The sequence below is a fragment of the Seriola aureovittata genome, chromosome 4 (assembly GCF_021018895.1).
Source record: "Seriola aureovittata isolate HTS-2021-v1 ecotype China chromosome 4, ASM2101889v1, whole genome shotgun sequence".
Classification (NCBI taxonomy): domain Eukaryota; kingdom Metazoa; phylum Chordata; class Actinopteri; order Carangiformes; family Carangidae; genus Seriola; species Seriola aureovittata.
Genome location: NC_079367.1, coordinates 17,781,420 through 17,809,393, shown reverse-complemented (window position 1 = coordinate 17,809,393; position 27,974 = coordinate 17,781,420). Strand labels below are relative to the sequence as shown.

Here is a 27,974-nt window from a genome sequence, read left to right as displayed (position 1 = left end):
AAAATAAAGTGAATATAAGGGGAGTCCTATGACTAGTGTCAGGGCGTCTTTGCCTAACAGTCTAATAAATATGCGAATAAGACGTTCGTAATGTAAACACAAGTAGCCACTATTTCACACTTCACACTTGTTTAATATAAATTTATTTTAAAGCGAGAGTCGTTTTTGACATTTGGTCGGTTCTGTCAGGACATTTCTGCACGTTTTTTCGGTTTTTGCTTTGTAAAATCTGGACTGCAGCAACGCCTCACGACTTCTATTTTTTTTTTTTCACCCCCACAATGCTTTGCGGTAGGGGTTGTCGTGTGTGTGCTGTCTGTGGTGCTGAAGCTGCGCGTGCCTCGGAGGCTGCTACCATAGAAATCCACCCGAGCATCCTTCCGCGAGTGGACCAGCGCGAGGAATCGTTTTTTTCCACTGTTGCAAAACTGCTGGTCGGGGAATTCAGGATGCTTCTGCCAGCTGTTCCAGCCTTATTAATCTCTTTATAACTACAAACTGCCTTTACATTTCTTTAACATCTGTTCTTAAAGCACAAGCTACAAATCGGAGACGCTCCTGAAGCTGTTTTCTTGGCGGTTATTCGAGGCTCGTCGTCTCTCCGGCGCCGCCGCCTGTCCAACCGCCTGTGCCGCTCCAACCTGCATCCTTTATGCAGAGCACGCTGCTCCGGTCCTCCCCAACAAAACACACCTTCGTGTCCGAGCACCATGGCCCGCTCCAGCCGCTTTCACTGAGAGACATGGAAGCGAAACAGCACCCGATAAAGAGCCTAAAAAGCTACCCGGAGACCGGCGGCCGGAGCCTGGCAGCGGCCGCCGGAGGAGACGGAGGAGGAGGAGGCAGCGGTGGTGGTTATCGAGCCGGCTCGGCTGAAATGGAGATGGAGACGAAGATCCAGAAAGCCATCGACTTCAAGGCGGAGGGTCATCGCTGCTACAAGGAGAAGAAATTTCGGGAAGCGATAGGCAAGTACCACCGGGCGCTGCTGCAGCTCAAAGGGGTGCATGTTGTCGATGGGACGACGGGCTCCGAGGTCAACCTGCTGAACCAAGCCGCGGCCAAGCTGACCGAGGAGCAGCGGAGAGCCGTGGAGAGCACCGAGATCGAGTGCTACGACAGCCTGACAGGTGAGCGGTACCGGTAAACCCCCACAAAGACACGCAGACCTCTGTAGCGCTGAAGTACTGCTGACACCATTGTTCGTTCCGGTTCATCGGGTTCACACAAGCTGGTGGGTTGTAGGTAGGCTATTTCTGCAGCTGCTGGATTTCTTGTTCAGAGGCAGGTGAAGTAACACTGGTTTTGGACTATAAGGATGCAGAAATAGATCATAGTGTCAGCTGATAAATAGTACATGGTGCAGATTTAATGGGGAATAAGGGGGGTGTTTTACTGTCTGACCAAATTAGTGCTTTATGTCGCCTATTGAGACCATTTTCCAGCCATCACAGAGAAATGTCACAGTTAAATTAACACCTCTTTTCATGGCCATGCTTATTTCAGGCTCTTACACAGCCTTTCAAATGGCTTCTTTTCAGCACATTGGTGCTTTTTCCAGTAATTTCATTATTACTATTTCAAGTGAACATGTAACTCACGTTCGTGTTAGTTTGAGACAAAGACAATGAAATCACACCACCAAAAGCCTCATCTAATTGGAGATGAATATAGCTATGTTTTCATGAGCCAAGTCACTGCTGTTGTAACATCAACAGCTGAATAAGGTGATGGGTGATGTAAGGCTGTGTCTAATGGCACCACTTTGCAGTGACTTACAGGGTTAAAATATGAAGTCATTACTTTTCTGTCACTAGTATTTAAACCGTCAACACATGTCGGTGCTCATGTGCCATAGCAGACTTATTCAAAGTTCAAACCTTAATAAGGCTCTATGTGGTGGCTTCCAAAGACAAACCTATTATCCGCCATGAATGATTATTTTTATTAGCGAATATTTCCACAATTAAGTAAACTGTAAAATGTCAGAAAATACTGATTTCTGAGGCCTGTGATATCTTCACATATCATGTTTTGTCCAACCAACTTATAACATACTTTGAATGACTTATGTAAGATGCCACGCAGATGTTTTCATTCAATAGACTGTAATTTCTGTAAATAATCTTGTAAGCAGATTTGATTATGTATTCTTATGTCTCACTTATTTTTTGTATATTTATAAATATATATTTTTCTCTTATTTGTATATGTGAAATATAGACAGAGTACACACAAATCACTGTCAATGGTTGAAAGACACTCCCACAGAAGAATAATTGTCCCACACCTGGGCACACACGATGAATGGAGCATTATCTGTTTAAGACCATGGTTGTAAGAACTGTCTGAAATACTTCTGACGAAGGTCTAGGGAGAAGGAGACATTTGGTTGATGAATAAATCATGATGCTAAGCAAGAGCAGTGTGCGGGATATTCTAGCATATTTCCCTTTTTTTATAAAAAAATAAATAAATCACCCAATCAATTTACTTATTTCTGCTCAAGTGTACAGGTTTGTTTCTTGGTGTTGGGGGAAATTATGAAACTGCCATGTATAATAGGGGTTACTAGGGTCCCAACAGCAAATCTTCCAAGGTCAAAGATGAACATTTAAATGGTCTTAGACTTTTGGATCCCACTGTATGTTTAAGATAAACAGCAGGCCTTGTTTCAGTAACCTGGTATCATGATATCTTAGATATTCTTTTCCATTCACCTCACACATCTAACGTACAGTTTCACCTGGAGGAAAATAACTATCAACCTGCCTAGATGCTGTTCACTGTAATGGGAGGTCAAGCTAGATTTTCACTAAACATTCTTGAGTATTTCAGAGTGTAATCGGTGAGAGATGAGTAATTAATTTTGTAATGTTGCTTCAAATGACAAATGAGCATATTTGCTTGAGTAAGAAATAAACACATCATTATTGTAGCCATTGAAGACAGATGATAAATAATGTATCGTAGCTCTGCTGTAAAATCTTAATTATAACCACAGTATGTGCTCAGTATGCAGTGTGAACAGCAGATGAAGATCACGAGGAATGTTGGCATCCAGAGGGAGATGATGATGATGATGATGATGATGAGGAGGAGGAATGGTGCACACTGGCACTACAGCAGTTATATCGCATCACTTCTAAGACATCACTACCTATGTGAATGTTGAGATTTTGGGCCATGAGCGTTGAACTACAGAGGCCATAGTGATGTTGTGTCCTGTTGCTGTGCCAGGCGCTGCCCAGTCAGCTGCCATGATGCACTGAAGGTCGTGTCGTTCTGCGCAATATTCAGGGCCTGTCTGGAGCCTGTAGGGAGGCCACTGTGGCGTGAAGGAAAGATGGGGGAGGGAAGGCAAAAAGGAGGGGGAGAATGAAATAAGGAAGAAAAAAGGGTGAATTTGGGAAGGAAGAAGGAGTGAAGCAGTAGATATGGTGGAAAGGACGAGCAGAGAAAGGAAGTCAAAGTATAAGAGGAAAAACGGCATGGAGAAGAACAGTAGAGAGCCATAAAGGGGGGGAGGAGGGGACTGCTAGCACACGACAGGGGGCCGTATTTACCATGGTAACCATGAATTGGGCCTTTTCCCTGTTGTATTAATACTGCTCATACCCTCCCCTCATGGCTGCTTCAAACAAGAGTGTGTGCACATGCGCACTCATGCACATGTGCACACACACAAAGAAACCTCACGTCAACCTGGCTTTGCCAGCAATGACTGTTTTCATGGACAACAGTAATGTCTGTGCTTTGATAAAGATATTTAAGTTAATAATACAGCCTGTGGTTTGTAGTGTTATTTCCTTGTGTGAATATGGTACCATTGTACTGGCTTCCACTGGAACTTAAATGTTGGTACAGTGGAAGAAAATTAGACTATGAGCAGCAACAAAGTAACAACTGGGCTTTTAAAAGGAAAGGATGAATAAATTATACTCTAGTTTTATACATATTGGTTAACTATGGGGTACAGTACTAAGAAACGAACTGAAGTTTGTTGAAAATGGTGTGAACAACGTCGATCCTATTGTGTAACTTAATAAGGGGAGAACAGCCAAACGTCATTACAGCACACATACATTGTGCAGAAAATACAAAAAAAGGGGTGCTTAATTTACAGTTGAGCCTCTGGCAGACAACTACACCTATACGCCAAGCATTTATTTGTCACATTTAAGTCTTCTACTTCACTGTATGTTTTGGAATAAAGACAAAACGAGAAATGCCCCATGAGCTCCTGTCAGCAATTCCCATCGAAAGACCAAAGCCAACAATATGTTGGTCCGTGTTTTCCAGCTTCCCTCCCATATCTCACACGACAGTCCAAACTGCTCACAAACATTTAGTTTTGTTTTTTAAAAAAGCAGGTTCCTAAATTGTGAATAACTCAAACAGGAGTAAACTATGCATTTGTTGGTGGTATTTTAAGCCGTGGTTTAATACACATTTATTGCTCTGATGAGTATTTACAGCAGCAGGAAAGTGTATGTGGGAGTGACTCAAAATAATCTGCACAACAGTGCCAATATTTATGGTAATGAAAGAACATGTCATCCAGTGAAATTGTGGCTCATTGATGTGTTTTTAAATAGTTTTTGTACAGCAATGAAGCTCTATGGCATGGAGGAGTAAGATATCAGGCAGTCATTTTCAGTGAATAAATTCATTGTTGGTTTTCGTCTTTCCATGGGGACAGTCAGAAAAATGCAGACAAAAAATATAGACATAAGTTACAAATATTGACAGCCTTATTTTTCAGTAAGTTGCCTAAGATTGGTACTAACATAGGAAATTGTCTTTTTTAGGTTATCATGTTGTGACAAAATACTCATTCTGAGATATCTGCCCAAACAAACAATAACAAATAAAATCTCAAATATTTCAGAATATACCGTACAAAGTGCAGTAAGCAGAAAAACAAATGAGATCAGTATTTTGTGGGGCCACACTTTTGTCACCAGTTCTCCTCAATATACTTGTCCAGTTGTCCAAGAGTCTTGAACTTGCCACAGTTCAGCTGTGGATTTAGGCTGTGTCAGTGTCTCCTGTCTAATCTGACTCCGTGATGTCGAGATCAGGGCTCTGTCGGGGCCAGACCATCTGTTGCAGGACTCCTTGTCCTTCTTCATAGTTCTTTATGACTCTGGCTGTAGAAGCAGAATGAATCTGGACAGATCAGAAACAGCTGAAGGTCCTAAAACTTTTGCAAGTACTTTGTTTTTTCAGAAAATTAAAGCATTTGGTTTTCCACAACACTAAAAAATATTTGTTTCACTGGGTTGTGACTCACTGATGTTTTGCCTTGTGATTTTGATTACTTGAGTAACTATACTGTATATAACCTTTTACTTAACCAGGTAATCTAATTGAGATCAAGATCTCTTTAAAAAAGAGGCTTAAGTACAGCAGAGAGAATACCATAATGTATTTACAGTACATCAAAATAATGCTGTTATAATCTTCCATCCCAACTCTACACATCTTCATTAGCGAAGCTTAAATCAACCCCTGTTTTCTTCAGGTTAAGGCTGTCACAAAATGAGACATGCATGGTAATGTCTTATTCAAAGCATTGCCTTGAGCACGTTAATAGGAGGTAATTGTGGATTCTGTTGTCTAAACAGAGTCACTGGCCCAATCCCAGTGTCCACCCTCATGACTGCTCAAATTTGAGGTGCGTTCCCAGTGAGTTCATGAGGGCTTAGGGCCGTCCTACTGTAAAACCATCAAGGGCATCTAACAGAGCCCTTTATGCACACTATCCGTAAGTTTGTATTTCTGCAGAGTTTGCCTGAGGCAATTACCTATACTGTTGTGATGTTAAACATGGATTGCCATGGTTACCAGGTGAGTTTCAGAAGCGTTTAAAAACTGGTAAACAACCGCCATTAAACAGTTTAAGAAGATAGAATGAAAGGAACTAACCCTAATGTTAACATTACAAGAAGTTTACATGCCAGTATAATTTGGTCTAACTTTCATAATATAAACACAGGTCACTGGTGATTCAGAGCCAGAACAGTGTGTAGTAATCTGTCCTGTGATTGCATGATGATGAATTCCAGATGTGCTTTCATCAGCTCTTATCCAACATTACTTCTTTGTTTACAAACAGGGAGCAAATGGAGGAAATAAAACATGCAAAATCAAAAGTCCTAAACCCACAATTGTTCGCAACATGTTTTGGTGTTCTGAGACATGATAGGTGATATGTCACAAAGTGCTGTCCCGTTTCGTATTTATACCATTTTGAGCCATTGCAGCCTCTCGCACTCAATCACTTATCAGGTGACATCAATTCAGTCTTTGAGGGTTCAGGACTTCTAGGCCTTAGGAGGGACATTGGGATTGGGCTAGTGACTTCTTTAGTAAAACAAAATGGCAGTTCATTTTGAGAGAGTTCAAAGATGGTGTGTAGAAGTAAGAAAAGCACGTACAGAAACTCTCACTGACTGACATTAAGCAGTGACTCATTGCGTGCATAGTAATCTGGCTGTAGTCTTTGATGTGCGGCTGCACCTGGTTACCCAGAGCTCTGCTGGGCAGACGGTGGTCACCGTGGTTATGAGTGAGGAGCTGCCATTTGATTGGCCGGCTGTCTGTGGCTCTGACGTATAATGGAAGAGCAACAAGCAGTATCGTGAGTGATGTGGAGAGAGTGTGTGTGTGTGTGTGTGTGTGTGCGTGTGTGTGTGTGTGTGTGTGTGTGTGTGTGTGTGTGTGTGTGTGTGTGTGTGTGTGTGTGTGTGTGTGTGTGTGTGTGTGTGTGTGCGTGCGTGCGTGCGTGCGGTAAGAAGGAAGGGCAGTTGCTTCCAGCGCTGTTTGTCCTGCCATCCTTTCTGTACCCATTGTTGATTTTGTGTGGGCCTATTGGTTATTGGTGTGCATGTGTGTTTTCTTATCGTCTTGCCTTTGTTGTGATGAGGACTTTTTCTCACTTCTGTTGCCTGGCATTGGTGGAAAGTGAATAAGTGCATTAACTTTAAGTACAATACAGTTTTGGGGTACTTGTACTGTACTTGAATATTTTGATATATTATACTCCTTAGTTCCAGCCTGTCCAATGTGAGAATCTGATGCTTTTTTTTGTTGTTGTGCATGATCATAAACTAAATATCTTTTTTTTTTTTTTTTTTTTTCTTTTTTTTCTTACAATTGAGCAAATAAAACAAGACATCTGAAGAAGCCACTCTGGGCTGTGGGAAATTATAACAGGCATTTTTCTCTGTATTTTATGAGATTTTATTAACTAAACAATATAAATAATCAGCATATTTGTCAGCAATGAAAAATAATTGTTAGTTGAAACCTCAATTAAACTACACAGCAACATATATATAATTGTTCACACATCAACCAACTACAACAATGAAATGCTCCTTACACATTAATGATAATCCAATAATATGAATGGTAATACTCACAATTACCATTTTTCTGCATTATGTGCTAATTAAGTACATTTTTCTGATTTACATTGACTATAACTCATAATGAAGTATTTTTACAATGTGGTTTTGCTACTCTGTTTTTAAAAATAAATAAATAAATAAAATAAGACCCTAATAATTCAGGAATGAAGGAGATGTCTACAAGAGAGGAAATATGAGTTGTGGTTAAAGAAAAGGGAAACTAGATATAAGCACCAACATTAACATCAACCGATTGTGTCAAACAGGAAGACGATGGATGATGAATGTCCTATTTGCTGGCTTTGTTAAGGAGACACCCTGAGTCTGTGTGCCTCTGCAGGGCTGTATCTAAATGGGTTACACTGCTACCACCAACCCCACCGTCTGTGTCTGTTGCAGTTCACAGCGTTGCAACATGTTAGCCAGAGGCAGACTGCCTGCCAACCCGCCTCAGCCACCCACCATCACAAATGCACTGAGAGGCACATGAAGAAATAAATAATGTGACTGCAGTTTGTTTGCTCTTTTTCCTGATATTGATTGTGAAGAAGCACAAAAACAGCATATTTAGACAGACCTGTATCAAGCAGTTTGGAAGCTGTAGTAACTTTTAATCTGTTCAAATGCACATCAGGAAGTGCACAGAGAATAAAACGGGGGGCAGTATGACGTGATCCTGTGGTGAGAGTGATCAGTCTGACTTTTCATTAACTCCTGCTCGCTCTGATCTCCGCCTGAAATCTCCCTTTGTTCCTCCTGACTGGCTCGATCTGTGAATGAGTCATAAGTCACAGCCTTGGGAGAAAGGCAGCAGGGGGGGACAAGTGTTTGTTTCGTAACACCATCCACCTTTTTATTCAACTCTGCAGCTCACAGTTGCTCTGCTTGCCATGATGATGATCCAGCAATTTCCACCCACTCATCACATTAAAGAAAAAAAACGTTAAAAGAATGAAAATAAAAACACATCTTTTTACATAATGATCTTTTGTATTTACAGGCAGAGGCAGTTATGGTGTTGGGTAATTTAACCTTAATAAGACTGACAGTTACTGACCAGTTACTGGGCTGTTGTTATGCTGTTTATAGCATCTCATGCTGCCTTAACTGTTTATCTATGGTAAACTTTGCATTCAGTTATAATTTCCTGTTCACAAGGAAATTAAAATATGTGGACAATGACCACAAGCTGCGATTAGTGGGATACAAGCACACAGTGACAGACAGGCTGACTGAAACTCTTCAAAAGCTGTTTTTGTCTTTAGCTGGTTAATCAATTAACAGATCTGCCATGATTTCATTTGTCAGGAAAACCTGATGAAATTCACTGATTACAATGTGAGACTTATTTATTTTCTATCATGTTAACAGTCCAAGGTTTTTGACGGTTGGTTGGACAGAATAGAGCAAAGCAACTTATAAATGTCAGCTTGCATTCTGGGAAACTGTAATGGGGTTATTTTCTGATACTTTTTTAGTTGAAACTATATATCAGGTAATGAAGACAAATAGTCAGCAGATGAATAAATGATGAAAATGATTACTTGCATATCTAAACTCACTTGTGGACACAAACACACCATTCTGCCCGTGAGAACACGTAATTTTAATTAAATTTCTGCTAATGTACTTATTTGAAACTGTAGGAGGAAAAGTGAGCATATTTTTGGCTGTGATTATGATTTCTTTTTTTGTTTGTTTTGGCTACTTGCTGCAGCAGAGATGCTGTAAACATAATCACCAAGATTAATGTTGAACGTGTTAGCAAACAGTTGCCTATTTGCACTTGCAGCAGATATGGGGCAACATTAACATTGGAGTCGTGTTTGTGTCAACCTGATGAATGTATGTCCATCATTAAAGCTGGTATAGCTTTAATCATTAAAGCTGGTATAGCTTTAATGATGCATAACAACAAGTAATTCTGTTCCTAACCTGTTTAGGAACCATTTAATTTGGCCCAAACAAAGTTACAAAAACACCAATCCCGTCATTTCGAATCGTCATTTAATGGTACATCCTTTCCTGAATGCGTTTGTGTCCCGTCATGTGTGTCCTGTATTGAGAGCTTCAGTGACATCTTACCAAGCCCATCAATGAACTTTTGAACCATGACATGCAATTACAGGCCTTAAATGAGCCTTTAATGAGCCTGATGGTGACATCAACATCTGTTATTGCTGGACCAAAAATAAAAGCCCGTCCTTTGTCGCAGTACCATCATAATTCATAGCACTGTTGCACCACTTCCTCAACAGCCTCGAAGACTTACCACATCACAGCCTCTGAGCCCAATCTTGCTTCAGATGAAGGATGCTGGGCCTGCATTAGAATAACGTCAGCGATGTGTAACACCACAGACGGAGTGATTTCACCAGTCCATTCTAACCCACTGCTAGTGAACAGTCGATGCCTGCTTACAAAAGCAGAACAGAACAGAAAACTCCTCCCTTTCATCCCCTGCCAGCTCCGTCACCAGGGGACGTGGTGGAGCGCATGAGATAAAGGCAGAGGAAAGATCATGAGGTGGGAAGGAGATAGGGAGAAGAATGCAAGATGGAGGGGTTAAGACGAGGAGAAAGCAGTGTTGTATAAGCAGTTGGGAGAGGTGCTTTGTAGAGAAGAAATTGCACTATGCAGTGTGCTCGTAGGAGGATGGAGGGGAAAGAGATGCCATGTGAGGGTGAGATGGGGGATGGGGGAGGTTTGGTTGGTGTTTTTCTTCCCCTCTGTGCATGTGCGTCTGCCATTGGAGGGGTGGCCAGAGCCGTGGGAACGTTGTGTGCCAGAGCTGCAGATGGCGTGGCATAGCTGTCAGGGGTACGACTGGCACTCCCTCTACTGTACCAGTCACACTGTACTGTCCTTCATATACCAACCCTCTGAAGTACCTCACAGCTGAGAGCGAGAGAGAGATTTGGAGGATGGGGGAAGGGGTGAGTCCGTAGAAAAGATAAAGAGGCTGAAATCGGGGAGGGAGTAAAACCAAGGGAGCGAGAGAAACTGGACAGAACTCTTAAATATGAGGGAATTATACGACAGTGGAGGGAGGGTACGACTGTAAAGGAGAGTGACAAGAAGGGAAAGAGAGGAAGAAAATGCTTGCTATGACCTCGAAGTAGTGAGTGAGTGAGTAGAGTTTTCAAGACTGCATTTATATTTTGTTTTTTCATTGTGGAGGGAACAGCGCTGAGAAATGCAATCCAGACCAAACTGATTTATATCGCAGCCCTGACAGGCCCAGATGACTCCTGTCAAAAGAGTAAATAAGATTCAGTCATCTGTCATGGAGAAAAGGAAGCGATGGGACAGGAAGGGATTAAGAGGGATGGAGTGGGAGACGGAGAAGAAAAGGAAATACAACTAACAAGAAAAAAACGAGTGCTAAACTTTTAATTCATAAAGCACAATATTGAATACTGAAATATTGAAACTATATAGTGTTTTCAATTCGGCACGCAGGCTGCATGCTTCAATCCTCCATTGAATTTAAAAATAACAATGCTAACTTGCTGACATTTAGCCAGTGTAGTGTGTGCTCACTATCTTAGTTTATCGTGTTAGCATGCTAGCAATTGCTTCTTTAAAAGTAAAGTACATTCTAGATAGATAGATAGATACTTTATTTATCCCCTAGGGAAAAATTTAGGTGATGGGAATGTCATTAGTTTTGCAGGTGTTTGGTCATAAACCAAAGAATTGGCCAAATTTATATTTTGACCTAAAGATAGATTAGTAGTATAAATAATTAGCAGGAGTAAGGATTGTGCTGCGGAGATTAAAAACCCAAAAGCACTTATTATGAGATCTCATCAGAAAGAAAAAGAAATGAAAATAAAACATATAAAATGGATCAACTAAGGAAAACAATGCACACATTTGTATAAAATAAATGTGAAATAAACATTTATATTGGAAATAGAAACGTCACTCAATTCACAAAAGGGGGGCTGGGTGTAAATGTTGGTCTAACAAATCTTTTTTTATAAAGAAATGATCTTAGGTTGGTGGAAGAAGAACAAACCCAAACAATACTGCTGTATGTTACTAGATGAAAGGTCAGGTGATCAGCAAAGTCATCAGGATTTAGTGTCTGGAAACAAATCAGAATTTCATGGCAGTTCATCCAGTAGTTGTTGAGATATTTCAGTCTGGACCGAAGTGGTGAACCAGCCCACTCTGCCAACCCTATAGAGGTTCAGTGTTTGAGATGTGGCAAACATAAGGTGTTTTTAAAATTTCATCCTAATAGTTCACCAATTTAAAAAGGAAAAAAAAAAAGGAAATAAATTCGAATTGCGTTTCTCACGATATACCAACACCTCAGATTTATTATAATGCTTTTTGTGATATGATCTGTGTAATATGCGTGTTTGATTTTTGAAATGTGATCTCCTTTGATATGGACTGACTAACTGAAAATGGCTGTCAAAGCTGTTTTTATTCCGCTGTTGAAAGTCATGGCATGAGCTGAGAGAAAACTGAAACAGATGCCCTTTCCTGACACCCTCAGAGAGAGAGAGAAGGGGGGGGGGGGTGAGAGCAAGTGCAAGAGGAAGATAGAGAAATGCAGAATATTCATCCTCTGTAAGCCATCGGTAATGAGAATTTACTCAAGCTATTTGCGCATATCTAACACCCCGTGCTCCAGCGGACAGAGCAGAGTAAACCAATTGGCTGTTTATATTTATCTGTAGAGCTCCATGTTGATTAAAAAGCCATGTTGGTCGCTATCTGAGCTTTCCTTGCCGGGCCTGCTCCGGCCTGACACTGAATGCTTCATTACATGCACTGCCAGAGGTTGACATTGAAAACTCGTCCTTGTTACACCGTTTGTGACAGAAGTGAAATGTAAAGGTTGTGTTGAGCCTGTTGTGCTGATCCAGCTCCTGGGGCGATCCTCAGCTGAGTAGATTTACCATTTCTGATGGTGCCGTTTCACATTTAAAAAAAAAAATTATGAAGCAAAATTTTGAGTTAAAATGTGAAATTTAAAGCTGCTGTAATTAATAATTCTGTATTAAGAATGGATTGAATTAATACTTTTATCTAATATGGCTGAATTATCTCTGCAGTTCCCCTCAGCTCTTTGGCGTTAAAAGCGTCCACATGTAGAGCAAATTTTAACCAAATGTGAAAAGAAAATGTGAATTGTGAAATGTGTTTCCATATACTACTGTTATGTGAATATTTGTTGAGAGTTGAGTGCCATTAAACCACTGAAGAAGAGGGTGCAACATGATGACAGACATGAAAGAGCACCAGTCAAATCTAAAACAATGGAAAACCATGTGAAAACATGATGGACATTTATGTTTATTTCATGGATTCATTTGGGGGACATTTGGGTTTACAGTGTCGTAATTGCTCAATGCAGATTTGATGTCTTCACCTGCTGCAGTTGTTTTCTCTTCAGTGAAAAGTCACATGCTTTATTTATGTCACGATTTATTCAACAACTATGTTTCCTTGCACTTTGTTGAATTTTTATTTTTCATCAATACTTCTTATCAAACTTAAAGATTTTTTTTTTTGCAGTATTTTGACCAGTTTTTCCACTCTGCACTTGATGTTTTGGTTTAAAAGTGCACAGCTTTATTGTTTTGGTTCACTCCCACTTCTCTCATAAGTTTAGTTTCTGGCTGCAGGAGGCAGCTGTTTTCAGCTCTAAAAACCCACTGCTGCACCTGCTCAGCACCAAGTGACAGACAGACAAAGTTCATAATTAGCTAGTGAACAATAGCAGAGCATTTAGCAGCTAAAGAAAAAATAAAGATTTGACTGGGACATTCATTGAGGTGCCAGAAACACGACTCCAAATGAACTAATGTTGTTCCATATCTGTTGGATCAACTGGAAAGTTGATAGTATGTTTACGCTGGTCCTGTGTGTTCAGAAAATTAGTTTCTAAACACAACTGGCTGCCAACTCACGGCTGTATCATTTTTAGAAATGATGAAAGCTCATGCTTTAGACGATAATTTACTTCAGGTACTTAGTGGGGAAGCTCTACTACCTCGCAGATTAAGGCTGACTCCATGAAATTCAGAGCCAAACCATTTGGCACTTTTCTCTGTTGACCTTTCCAAGCACTCTCTCATCTATCTTGTTACTGCTATAATGTACAGAGCACGTTTCCCAAGGCAACTGTACATAGATTATCCGGACAGAAGTGGACTGATATCAGCAAACACGGCCTTAATTTCACTTGACAGCGTTTGACTTGAGTCCGTGGTTAGATTCTGCCGTGTTGGACAGCAGCAGAAGACAGTAGCCAAAGATCTGCTGAGCTAAAGGCACGAGCCTGTTCAGTGTCCACAGTTGACATCACCAATCAGATAATAGCCAAGCTAAGGGCCAGAACAAAATTATATCCCTGTCAGGGATTCAAGTATAGATATAACCTTGATAGAAGTCTCTTTAATGCTTTATTAAACTGCACTTATCTGCTGTTTGAATGTCTGCTTTTACTCAGGACAGTAAAAGTAATATAGTCCTAGATCCTCATTTGGCCCTCAGACAGTTAAGGAAATAAAGTAAATATACCAATTGTAATGAGTTAAATAAAATCATAACATCATGAACTGCCCTTCATTTTCCTTTAGTTTCCACAAGAAACCACACAAACACCCACCCTCCAGGTACTCCAGGCTTATATTACAGACAAGAGGAAATTGCTCAGCCTAGGTTCTGGAAACTGCGAAGTGCCATGGAGAGCATTAAATGATTTCATCTTTGGTGAAGTCATAGAGAAGATAGCTTCCTCACTTGTATAAATATTTAAGTAGATGAGCATTAATCCTGAGTCAGCGACTATTTTAGGAGAGCAGCGCAATGTAGGAGGGTGGAAATTGATAGAGTAAGGTAAAAGATGGCCACAGCCAGGACCTTTGTGATTCATGAGTTGGGGGTTTGAGTACAAGGATGTGTGGTAAGAGGTGGAAACACTCACCAAGCTGTATGATTGAAGACGGAGATCTCCCTTCAGACCTTACAATAAACAATAAAGGAAGTGGACTGCTGTGATTTTGTTTGTTTACAAAAAAGCCTCCCTCTGCCCCCTGCTCTCTGAGATCTAACAGAATAATCTGGTTACTTGATTACCCTTCACTCCTAGTGGGTAATCCATGCAGACATAACTGATGTACCAGCAGTTTCCAGGCATAACAGGCGGTGGAAATATGCTTATTCACTTTCTGCCTGAGAGTCAGATGAGACGATTGATACCACTCTCATGTGAGTTTACACGAGAGCTACAGCCAGTGATTTTAGCTTAGCATAAAGTCTGGAAATAGCTAGTCTAAATCTGTCTGAAGGTAATAAAATATGGCTACCAGCAATTCTAAAGCTCATTAACTGAAACAATCATTTTTGCACTTTGGTTTCTGTATGAATTAAACCAACAAGATGTAATATGATAATAAGTGAGTATTAGATGTGTGAGTAGGTGGATTTTAGACGGTGCCAGGCTAGCTGCTTCTGTTTTCAGCCTTTATGTTAATGTTGCATTCATGCAATGTTAGCAGGATGGGAATGACAGGAAAACCTCCTGTTACTACCTCCTACTTGTGAGTGTTTATTATTCTCAAAAGATTACCCTCACTGTTAGCAATGTAGGAACATTATTTAATATTATTTAATGAGCCTAAATTAGCTTCATTTGCTGTGTTACATGTTTGAGGCAGATTGACAAGTGAAACTAGATAGTTTACATATCGCTGTGAGGTCGTTCCTTTTGAATTAGTCGACTCTATTGTAATAGTTTTAACATTGCATTTTATTTATATGTAACTGTCAGCAGTGGTAGCTGTTTTTTGACAATATAGCAGTTGTTCTCACCAAGTGGGAGATATCAGGAATTTTAGAGATAAAGTTTTTTCTGATCAGTTGGCCCAAATTATGGTCTGAATGAAAGGATGTGAACAGAGCATAAAGTAAACTAACCAGCCACTGCCTGTAACTGTGTATTTAATATATGTATACGTATTAGAGTGGCGCTGAGCCTCTCATCGAAATCTTGGTCAGAAAGCGAAAAGGTGCATTTCCACAAAATGTCAAATTATTCCTTTAATCCAAGCCAGGAGTATTCAGAGTCTATCAGCAGACTCCACTCACGGAGATTTCCCATTCAAATCAAATCTCTTTACTCACCACAAATGTACACTTCTCAACCTTTACTATACTCACAGTATACACACTCAGTCTGTTCCTCAGTATAGTCATGCATGCTCATTGAAAATATTCACTGACTCATTTGCAAGGCCGGTCCCAGCACTCTACATTTCCAGCGACCCCCAGAGGGGCCTGTGGAGGCTTCTGAGATGCGCACAGTCAAACATGAGCAGTAAGAGTGAGTAATTATGAGGGTTTTTTTATTATTTTTAAACAGCATATGGAGCTGCATCAGTCTTCCGCTATTGTGACACATAATCAAAGAAAGCATCTGCACCACTTGTTAAAAGTAAAATGTTATTTGATGGAAAGATGAGCTTTTATCATCTGTGTAATAATAAATCACAGTATTCATTATGTATATTTCCTCGAAAGGAAAAGAGCCCGTTTTATATTCCCTATGTCGCATGTAGGGTGATATATAATACAGCCGACAAACTTGTGCTTAGATGCTCATCGTCTGCGTCCTTATGGATGTGACAGCAATTTGAAAAAGTTAAGACATGAAGAAATCAAACTTTATTGATCCTGGGAGGCATCACAGTAACACAAGGGGATCAGAAAGATGTGTGTGTGTGTGTGTGTGTGTGTGTGTGTGTGTGTGTGTGTGTGTGTGTGTGTGTGTGTGTGTGTGTGTGTGTGTGTGTGTGTGTGTGTGTGTGTGTGTGTGTGTGTGTCTGTGTGTGTGTCTGTGTGTGTGTCTGTGTGTGTGTGTGTGTGTGTGTCTGTGTGTGTGTGTGTGTGTGTGTGTGTGTGTCTGTGTCTGTGTGTGTGTCAGAATTATTTAGAAAGGTATAAACAGTACATGTTAATGTAAACTGTGTGCATGACCAGTTATTCTTACCAGAAAGTCACAACCACTAAAACAGCCATTAAATGTGGGGTTCAAGATGAAGGCGTCACAGAAATACAAAAGGTGCGAGGGGAGGAGGATGATAATGCAGGTGGTGGCTGAAGTCGGAGTCAATGCTGTGTCATGTCCGTGCAGACAAGGCCTTGTGATGTAGTGAGTTAGGAACTGTTGCCCTGTCCCTCTCAATAACAGTGAAAGGCGTTCGCAAAAACGCTTTGGGAGGAGCTATTCTTAGTGGGCCTGGAGAGACCGTCTCCGCTGTCCGAAAGCCTTGATGACAGCATGTTGGATTGGATTTTGCTCCAAAATGTATGTGTGAGGCAGTTTCATGATGATGATGATGATTATACACGGCTCATTTTGTCTCTATAAATGAATCTGTTGTAGGAGTGTGACATTTGTAAGGGAGAGATGGCAGATCCTGTGAGAGGAGGGCAGGGCGGTGTTTGCTTCAAGGGGAACAGGGACACAGTCGTGAAGAAATGGAGGGAAGGATGAGGGTCAAAGATGGATGCTGTTGCAGGGGTGTGTGTGTGTGTGTGTGTGTGTGTGTGTGTGTGTGTGTGTGTGTGTGTGTGTGTGTGTGTGTGTGTGTGTGTGTGTGTGTGTCTCTCTGTGTGAGCACGTCAGTGAGAGTGATGGGTCTCCCCCCCCTCTGCCATTATCTTCCCGCAGAACTAATTACAAGCTGATGGACAGTAGACTAATCACCAGGGTCACGAGTGGCTTTAAATTAGCCAGATCGTGGTTGGTGTGGGGGTGGGGGGGGGGATGCAAAGAAAGACAAGGATTCAGAGTTTAAAAAAAGACGTAGAAGAGCAGAAAAAGAGGAAGACGTGTTAGGCAAAAAAGAAAGAAAGTGATTTCACACTGCTCACTCTGTCAGCTTCCCCGTCATCTCTCCTCTTGTCCTCTGTACCTCTCCTACAGAAATTATTTTCCCTCGGCTGTTGCTGGATTTTGTTTTGTCAGTGCTGTCTCTATCTCTATCTCCATCTCTGTCCTCCCTCGCCCCCTGTCTCTCTCGTCTAATTTCAGCTTCCTGCCTTTTTTTTTCTCTCCCTCTCTCGCTCTATTATTCCTCACAGGCTTTGGTCCTCTGTCTGCTAAATGAAAGCGAGTCTCGATGCAGGCTCTGTGTTTTGTTTTTTTTGCAGACATGATGCTTGAGGCGAAGCAGTGGGGTTCCTGAGCATGTGTTAACCACTCCCACTCACCGCACCTCTCATTCGAGATTCAAGCAGCGGAAAAACACACACAATCACATGACAGGCAGACACATACGCACACATACACACACACACACAAACACACACTTGCCCACACTTGACAGCTGCCTTTGCACCTGTTGGGTTTTCTCTGGGCTTAGAAATTTAAATACATTTTTCTTTTTTCCTATTTCCTGCATTTTGTCTACTTCTACTCCTTAAAACCTGGCAGTGAGACGGAGGATCCTCAGAAAGAAAAAGAAATACTTACCCCCATCACACAGCCAGTGTCGCAGCATCACATGAATCCTCAGATTATTCTTCTTTGCCTGTCCTCAAATGACAAGTCAAATCTATCTGCACCGCTTTGTTTCCTTTCTGCAGTCTCACATCTCATTATTCTTCCTCTCTCATCCCATGTACATGTACCGGCTGAACCCTGCATTTTTAATCCAAACAAAAATCTACAAGCTAAATCTGATATGTTGTTGACTTCAGATTTTCATAGAAAGATCAAAGTTCAAGGTCAGCTCTGCAGCCCTTCAACTGGCAGCGTTGTAGGATCTTGCTCATGGTCACACAATATTTGTAACAAGGGCTGCAACTAACAATTAGTTTCCCAGATCCCAAATTGGTATCTACAGAAAGAACAAAATAGTTGCAGATTCATTTTCTGTTGATTGACTGACTGATCAAAATCATGCTTTATGTCTACTTGTGACCCCTCGTAGCTTTTTGCACATCTACCTGCATCGCCAGACGACGGCACTGATATTGGACAATTCTGGAAAAAACCCGGGATCAAATTCACTGACAAATGCTGGCAATTTGGTATCGTTAAGGTTAGAAAAAGACTGCGGTTAAAACAAATAAACCATGGTTAGGATTAGGCCAAGAGCTCTTGGTTATAGCTCGGGAAAGATCATAGTTATGCTTAATAAAAATGTAGATCTGTGACCAGAGGCAAACTGATTCCCTGCATGAAAGCCAGCTGTGCTATAACTACCCATCCACCACATCCACAGCTGTACAATCTGCCTCCTTACATATAGGACACACACTACTACTTCCTGTGCTGGCACTGCATGTTGGCACTGGATGTACTGTAGATGTAAAGATGCAGAATGAAAGTGTCAAATTGATGATTATGCTCATTACAGGACAGTAACCCAGCTAAGTGAGGAAATCTGTGAGGGTGTTTTAATTTACAGCCACCGTGAGTTTACAACAGCCTCACGACTAATAAATAACACGGATGAAAACAGAGTAAGCAAAGCAACAAAGATTTACTCAGAGTAGCTTTTATTCATTTTTCTGACTTCACTATTTAGTGAACTCTATACAGCCTCATTTCCCAGTGTATATAGTGTCTGTATAACAACATGCATGGTAACTGATGTCAAGTGACCAGCCTGTAATTCACAAGGCTAAAATCAAAGATCTGTGGAAAGTCACAACAAAAGAACAACTTTGCTTTTTTTTCTGCTTTCCAAACATTTCACACCCGTTTTGATTTGTTTGTAGGAATCACTTTCTGATCACTCCAGCCACATCACTCTTATAATACATGACACAAACAGAAACCCTCACACACACTTGTCCCTCTGTGACTTGGACACCTTGGCTCCAGTGATATTTCTCTGCTTTTCTTTCTTTTTCCGTTTTCTTACATCGTGTCTCTGTCTGTGACCCTGCCCAGCCTTTCTTCGATGATCCCATCATTATCACACCCTTAATGCATCTCACCACACTTTAGATTCCCTCTGGCGTGCCATCCATCTGCCTAATGGGCCGGCAGGGTGCGGCCGGCCACACTGCTTTTGTGTGTGTCTGCTGTACAGTCACGTCTCTTTTTAACCATTGCTGGCATCAAACAGTTCATGTACAGTCATCAGTTTGTGATTCAGTGTGTATCTGCTTCTCTGTGCGTGGTTGTGTGGTCAACGCTCGTTTACACCCACTTGTTTGTTTGCAGTAATCTGTGTAGCTGTGAATGCGTTTGCACCTCTGTCTGTGACACTGTGTGTATCTGTTGTACGCGCGCTGTAGGTGTGTGCGTATTTTATGCATTGAGTATGTTAGTGTGTGAGTCTCGGTGAACTCTGTAACTGCGTCAGCCATTAGGCCATTATGGAGTGTAACCGAATCCTCTGAAAGCTCGGCTCGCGTCCACTGCTGGAGGGCGATAATGGATGGGCGTGTGGAGGGATGAGAGCAGTCATGTTGTAGCTGAACGGTTGTACAAACAAATACAGGAGTGGAGTCTGTAGAGAGGTGTGCACGAGAGGGAGAGGGCATCTGAGGTGATTCTCACTGTACCGGGCTGAGCAGACTTATGATCGCTGAAGACGAGAAACAGCTTCGACCTTGCTGCTCTGTGCTGAGTCATGAGCTTCACTGAAAAAAGGGATGATTTTCAGGCTTCTTTTTATTAGAGTGTGTGTGTGTGTGTGTGTTGATGATAAACTATAATTTTATCTACTTTTTATACAGCATCTCATACACAAAGGGTTTGACATTATGAGGAAACAAAACAAACTAAACATTTCACTTAAATTTTTAAAGCTCCCTCTTTTCTTCTTTCATTTTTGGAATTTATTTTCGTATAGTTATGGTTGTCATTCCTATCAGCAAAAACTACAACAGTGATTACACACACACACACACACACACACACACACACACACACACATACACACATACAGTACACTCCATGCAACCTCCAGACACAGGCAGCTACACTAAATAAAAAAATACACTGACAGTTATTGAACTGGTCCATCCCCTGATGACCACAATGAATTATTTAGTGTTTTGCACTTGAGTTGTTGACAGGCAAGGCCAGTGTGTGCATGTGTGACAGAACCCCATTAGTACTGCTCATTTGATGAAATACTCAGTCCTTGACCACTTCTCACTGCATTTGCTTTTTGTCCAAGCTGCTCCTAACATCTTAGACACACACACACACACACACACACACACACACACACACACACACACACACACACACACACACACACACACACCCTCTACAGTATGTCTCTGAGGTTCAGGGGGAGACGATAGGTAGAGGAACATTGTTTTTAGTTGTTTTTAACACACACACCCCTTCTCCTCCCCCGCTAGTCTCACCTCTTGTCCTCTACTTCACCCCCAGCCACCCACATACATCCCCCCCCACCCCACCCCCATCTCTCACTACTGACTCACCCTGCCTCCCAGCTAACAGTCCCTGACTCATGTTATTCACAGAACTGTCCGTGTGTCAAGGGCAGAGTCGGGGGAGAGAGGGAAGATGGAGGGGGGAGGAGGGATAAAAACAAGTCAGGGGAGGGAAAGGGTGGGGTGAGAGTGCTGGAGGAGATATGAAGGGAGACTGGAAGGGAAATTATTTTTGATATCTCATCAGATAGATTAAGACAGTGGCAAGGGTTGAAGGAGTGATGGAAAAAGAAAGAAATGAAGTGAAACAAAACCTTGAGTGGTTGTGATGACCAGAGGAATTGTGTTTGAGAGATCAGATATCAGAGCCATAAGCAGGCTTTTAAGAGCTATGGTGGACTAAAAGCTGTGTGTGTTTGTGTCTTTACTAATGCAGTTATCCTGACCTTAGCCGATCTCAGAGCTGTTGAGAATCGCTTCAGGGAAGTGCTGCAGCAAGTCACACATATAGGATTGATGACTACAGTGAAATACTTATTCTTAAGTACTCTGCGTTGCACCTCATGGCAGTTTTTCAAACGGTAAAGTTGGTTCAAGCTCAGCTCACTTGGTCTAGTCATTCACATCTCATCTCCTGCGGTATCTGGCGTTCAATTTATCTCTGCATCCTCCTCCTCTCCTGCTGCCCGCAGTACTTACAACACACCTGCTAAGTCAGGGAAATAAGACTTAAGCATCCTCACAGTATTCAATCCCTCGTTCTCAAGCTGCGTTTTCCCCCTTTCTTCTATTTTACATGTCGAGCTCAACAGCAGCGTCTAGAGACTTTACTGCTTGCACAACTTTCTTTGTTTTCTTCTCTACACTGTGAAACATTAGTGTTGGCTATTTATAGTCCGCTCACTGCCATCCTGAGGAAGTACTGCGGAGGCTAAATTTCATCGTGGCTCTATTAAAAGGCACTGAGTGAGATGTCAGCAAAATATCCCCGTCTTTGTTTTTGACTCGTGGGACCTACTTGTCTCCACTAAAAGAGACTCGAGTTGTTTGCTTGGACCAAATCAGGCAAAATATTTTATTTTTCATTACTACCATTTTGAGCATCTTCTACTTATAAACTACTAACTCGTTCCCTGTCTTCCCTCCTGCAGCGTGTCTGTTGCAGTCCGAGCTGGTAAACTACGAGAGAGTGAAGGAGTACTGTCTGAAGGTGCTGAGCCACCAGAGAGACCACTTCAAGGCCATGTACCGCGCCGGCATCGCCTTCTATCACCTGGGTGACTACGAATGTGCCCTACGTTACCTGCGTGACGCCAAGAACCGCGAACCCACAGGTGAGAATATTTAAATACAGTCACATGACAAATGACGGAGGCTGATATTAGTTTGGCTGCAAGCTATAGCGAAGGCTTGAGGGCCATGTAGCTACCACACTGAACTCATGTCCTCACTACTATTTTTATTTCTTTATTGACTGATCTATGAAACCAGGTGATAATATATCAGAATCCATCTTGCTGAATTTGAGCATTTTAAATATAATTTTTCAATAATGAGAACTTGAATTTTCTATTTAAATTCACGAATGCTGAAAAATATAGATACTGGATATAAAGTACCTGGAATTGCACAACTTGAAATTGGGAAATCAGACCACATAAAGTCAGATAAATAGTTTTTAAGGGAAAATATTTCAGCAATAAATACTATTTAAATCTTAACATCAAGTATTCAGTAGGGATTACATGCCATTATTCGCTATTCGGTTGGTGACAAGATTCAAGTCTTCATTGCTGCTATTTGCTTCTTTATTTCACATTTCTCCTGATTTTTATTGCAAAATTTATTGAAACACCACTTAGACCTGTTTGGAAATGAAATTTAAGTGTTATTCAATAGTTAATTATAAAAGATTAGATGCCTTTATTGTTTATTGAGTAGTGAGGGCTGCTTGCTACTCTAATCTGATCTCAGTATTTCTAAAATCCTTGGTACTCCCCTGTGTTGTAGAAGCATTTAAAGGCGCCCTGTGAAGTTACAGTATGTTTACATTCAGTGCTTTTCATAGAAACGAGTTGTGTGTTTTCTTGAAGCCTGTTTAACTGTGTTTCCTTGATCATAAAAAATTTGCAGATTTGATTTGATTTTTCTTAGATAACATTAAACTCACATGTTTTACATCCGCCTTTGTTGGTGCATTACGAAATTTCATTACCGAGACCGTATATCATGCCACGGAGCTGCCTCTTTGTGCACATGGAAGATACAAACAAAACTTGCACCCACTCCTGAATAATGCTACTAATGGTCAAAAACTCTGCAGGGTACCTTTTAAGTCCGATCTCAATTTCATGTTTTATTCCCAAATTGTAAGTGATATTTAATCAGCGATGTCACATTTACTACTGAGATGGTAACTATGCTGTATGCTAGAGTTTCTCTGTCTGACATAGTGAGCCACATGCACTAAAGTCAACAGGCTTGGCTGTTTACATAGACAAACAGAACACATTGCTAGCTCTGTTTTTAATATCGGCGTGTGTGTGTACATGCAGCATGTGGTGACTGTGTGGGTTCAGTATTCCCAGTTAAAAACATTAAGTATTTAACCTTTTGCCTTTACTTTTCTTTCCCCAAAAATTCAATCTTCTTTTTGGATACATTTTGTAAGGTCAGGGTCTGTCTCATTGGTGATTCATAGAGTTCAGAACTCTTTATTAGATATTTTCTGAAATGTCAACGGAGAAACGGTGCCACATTTTAGCTCTGTCATAACCAGAGTCTTTGTGCCTTTTATTTTTTCTGACATGAAAGAAGCCTAAATTTAACTGCATTATCAAATGAGATCACGTTAATTGATGTAAAAATGTGACTCTTCTTTAAATTGCTTCCTTTGTGCCTCACATCCATCACAGACACCAACGTGCTGCGGTACATCCAGCTGACGGAGATGAAGATGAGCAAGAGTGGACAGCGGGAACGAGAGAGCGGCAAAGAGACCCAGGGCTAATCCTCGACCTTTTGACCCTCCGATCCTTCGACCTTTGACCCTATGAGCAGTCCCAGATCGACCCTCCCTCTCTCCATCTCCTCTATCGACTCCTGACAACAGCACAGCCCACAGACAGAAGAGACCGACCCAATCACCTGCCAGTGATGGACAAAAATGGGGGGGGGCGTATCAGGAGCTGTCTGCAATCCATCTCCCTCTTCCTTCTCTTCCCTCCTCTTCTCCCTTTTTCTCCCTCAGGTGCTGTGGTTCCTCTCCCTAGACGCAGACAGCCGAGCAAACATAAAAATAAAAAATAAAAAAAAGCAAAACAACAAAAAACAAGGAAAATGCTGTATTATACTCATACGAAACGGTCGTTGTGGTGGACTGAAAAAGGAGCTTCAAAACATACATATGAATAATGGACATTTGCGTGATTTAGTAAACGTTTTAAAAACATGAAATGCATTTTGTTTGAGCTCTCTTGCTCTCTCTTTTTCTCTCAGCCTTCTCTCTCTCTCTCTCTCTCTCCGTCTTATTTCAAAAATCTCGAGGAGAATGTTTGGGGTTGGGAAACTCGACCACATCGGGAGGAGGGCAGGGGTGTGTGCAGAGGCAGTTCAGAGCATTAGCGGGGGATAGTGAGGGGGGGGGGGGAGTGTGTGACACATATCAAGACCATAGCCCAATTTGATTGTACATCCTTCCCCAACAGGGCTCACCCAGGCCCTTTTACCTAGACTATGGGACAGACTAGAAAAACCTTTCATCAAGTAGAGAAGAAGCCTGCCTCTGTGCTGAATCTATCGCTCTTCTGTCTCACTTTTCTTTCCTGGATGCCATGTATCTCCGTTTCTGGACTGTGGTTGTTTTTTTGTTTTTTTCAATTCAAGGGCTAATTCAAGTGTTTGTAATCCGTTACTAGGGGTTTTTTAATTTGCTTTCGATGTTCATCATACTCAGTAGTACGTAATCAGTCAGGTGAACTATTGTGGAAACTGGTGTGTCTTGAATCTGTTGTCTGAAGCCCCTCCTGGGTCCTGTGTCGTCGTTGATGTTGTTGAGACTGTCAAAGCCCCTCCCTCCCTCTCTACCATCACCTCCCCACTTTGTTCTCCCGTCAATGATGTCACAACGGAAAATAGCCAATGGGATCAGAGCTCCATCAACCACTGTTGGCTAGATGGAGATCCACTTTGAAGTTTCTAATCTGAGGTCTGACCTTTTTATTGCTAATGCTGAAGCTTCCCAGACATCGACAACACATCGAGGAGACTCTGGGCAGCATTAGTGCAGGGAAAACAATCACACACTTCTGTCCTGACAGTCCAAAACCTCCATCTTGGAGCACTCCACTTTAGTGCACTTCAACAAGAGCGAGCCATTTGAGATTTCTTCCTCTTACAGTTTACTGTATGTTGATAGATAAAATACCTGTGTTTGGGAAATGGTTCCAACACACAGCTGTTAGGACAGATACTGTAACACACAGCGTTAGCATTAGACACTACTGATGATATGGTTTGTGGATATTCATGACTAGCTTTCAAAAGAAACATAAATAATTTGCCACTGCTTCTCTTGTGATTTGTGAAGCTGAATCATTGATAATGCAAAAAATTGCTTTTCTAATAACTTTACCACAGAAGTTGAATCTGCCTTCCTGTTCTGCAGAAGGTTGGGTTGACGATTTGTGAAAGCATGACCTGAATTTCCCGTTTCTCTAATGCCATGAAACCCAGTTTCCTCTTTCCCGTGTGCGAGCCCGCCTCCTGCATGCAACATTTGGCTCCAGAGAGTTACTTCAGATGTTAGGGATGGGGATTACATCTGCTATATTGCTTTCTGTCATGGCATGCTGCCACTAAACTGTTTGCTCATACCTCTATTTTATCCATTCTGCCCTTTATAAACACAGAAGGTGGTGACAGACTGTGATCACAGCAGTAGAATAGGTATGAAATATGTCTGGAAAAAGGGGATCTTTAATAAATTAGGCTCAACTTCTGTCTCAGCCAAGGTGAGAGATAAGAGGTAATTCTTCTGCTTAAAATATAGAGAAAATCAAAGAAAGATGCTGTAAAAGATTCCCCCTCCCCAGATCTTTCCAGTGACCTGCTAGGAGGTAAATAGGGACCTAAGTGTGTCAATGGGACTCTGGAGAGACGGCACCATGTGTTGGAGAGACCGGCATGATAAAGAGAGGCTCCAGTGGAGGGAGAAGTAGGCCATCTGCAGCTCTACTGTGGCAGCGGAGACACAGAAAAGTTCAGAGCTGTTTTGTCATTATACACTACATGGCTAAAAGTATGTGAGCGTTACACCTGTACTGTATACGACCTCTGAACATCTCATTCCCCAAACTTTCCACAAGATACTGGGACCTGGCTGCAGGGATTTGGTCCCATTCAGCCATGAGATCATTAGTGATGTTGGGTGATAAAGGCCTCCTTCCCAGTCAGTGTCCCAGCTCATCCCAAAGCCATTGGGGTTTTAGGTCAGGGCAAGTGGTTCCACACCAACCTGGGACCACTACACATTTATGAAAGCACACCATTGTCTAAAACAGAGGTTCCTGTACCCTGTACTGTCGTGACTCCTTTTGGATTCCTTCTTTCTTTACTGTTCCCAAATGTCATCTGAGCTGTGTTTGAAATCACACGTTCATTCATTCATTCGCTCGCTTTATAATAGGCACTCAATAGTTTGCTCTATAGTGAGCAGTGAATTAGGGACACACTATATAGTGGATGAATATCACATTCTGATCTCAGATTCAAGTGAAATGGTGGACAGGAAATATAGTGCACTAATAGACAGTGATTTCAGACAGCAGACATTTTGACTTGTCATAGCAGGAAAGGCACAGGTGTTATTACATCAGTTAATAATGCTACTTGTTACACCTGTGTTTGACAAGTCAAGAGGCACGCTGTCCCCTCCCCCTAGATTTCACTGTATGCTGCAGCCTTATGACACACATGTTGAGTAACAGGGGTGTCCACATAGTTTTGGCCATATAGTATATCACTCAGAAGATCTATCTTAATACAATAATATATTAGATGAAAAGATTGATAAAATGTTCATGTCTGTACAGTAAATATGACTCTGCTCAGTCAGAAGGTTACAAAGTCCGCTGACCAGCAACTCTGAAGTTCACAAATTAACATGCTATTTTTTGTTTGTTTATTCTGTACAAAAACTGAAATGTAAAAACAACAATTTAACATTTTACAGAGTGGCTATTTCTACTTGCTACATATTTCCCAAAGTGTTTAACTATTCCCATGAGTTATCTTACTGTTCTTACTGAATGAAATGAATTTAATAATTTTTTGGCAGCAGTTCCCATTACTAATAATATTTCACTGGTGTAAAGCACCAATTACAATAAGCAAAATAATGTCATGGTTTTTGTCAGTATCACCCAGCTCTGTGGTTGATTAGGACTAAAACATTGGACGCAGACGAAGCCTTCCTCACTCTTGTTGTGCCTCTGTATTATGTAGTCTCTCTCTCTCTCTCTCTCTCTCTCTCTCTCTCTCTCTCTCTCTCTCTCCTCTCTCTCTCTCTCTCTCTCTCTCTCTCTCTCTCTCTCTCTGGCCCTGGTTTCCCAGAGGAGACAAATCAACAAACAGCAGTGAGGAATGGCACCTGCAGGCTCGGTCTCCATGGCTGCCTGGGCTAAGTCTACTCACCCACGGGCCCCTCGGGGATAGGTGTCCTCCTGTGGTTCTCTCTCCATGGCACCGGTCTGCCATCTTGTTTTTGTCTCGCTGTGCTAAGTCATTCTAGCTCAACGTGCACTACGAGCGTCTGGGGATAACTAGCAGCACATAAAGCAGGTTCACGTCTGGCTGGTTGGTTTTTGATTAATGGCAGCGCTGACTCCGAGGCAGTTATTGTGAGCATAATCTGATGACAACACGCTGTCTGTGCAAATAGAAATAGAGACACCTGATCTCTACATCAGTGTAGCTTTGAAAACAAACAACAAAAAGCACAACAAAAAAAGAGTTGGACAAGTAAAAATACTGGCTGTGTTATTTTTGCTCTTTTTACTTTGATGTCATTTGAGGTAAATGTTTGTCAAATGTCAAAGTAGTTTTTGTGAATATATGATACAAATGTACAAAAAAAAGAAAATAACAAAAATGGAAAGT

General features: G+C 41.5%; 1 protein-coding gene across 1 annotated transcript; it reads left to right on the top strand.

Annotated features, from left to right (window-relative positions):
• On the top strand, positions 1 to 27,365 carry ttc9b (tetratricopeptide repeat domain 9B). The gene is made up of 3 exons (XM_056374659.1): positions 1 to 1,130; positions 21,968 to 22,150; positions 23,732 to 27,365. Exons 1-3 carry the CDS (start codon positions 653 to 655, stop codon positions 23,824 to 23,826), a joined length of 756 nt encoding a protein of 251 aa, XP_056230634.1. The 5' UTR covers positions 1 to 652; the 3' UTR covers positions 23,827 to 27,365.
• The last annotated feature ends 609 nt before the right edge of the window (positions 27,366 to 27,974 follow it).

Excerpts from the sequence above, each read along its gene's own strand:
- ttc9b (XM_056374659.1), top strand. The coding sequence starts at position 653 with ATGCAGAGCACGCTGCTCCGGTCCTCCCCAACAAAACACACCTTCGTG. Across the intron at positions 1,131-21,967 it reads GTGCTACGACAGCCTGACAG|CGTGTCTGTTGCAGTCCGAG; the intron begins GTGAGCGGTACC and ends TCCCTCCTGCAG. Across the intron at positions 22,151-23,731 it reads CAAGAACCGCGAACCCACAG|ACACCAACGTGCTGCGGTAC; the intron begins GTGAGAATATTT and ends CATCCATCACAG.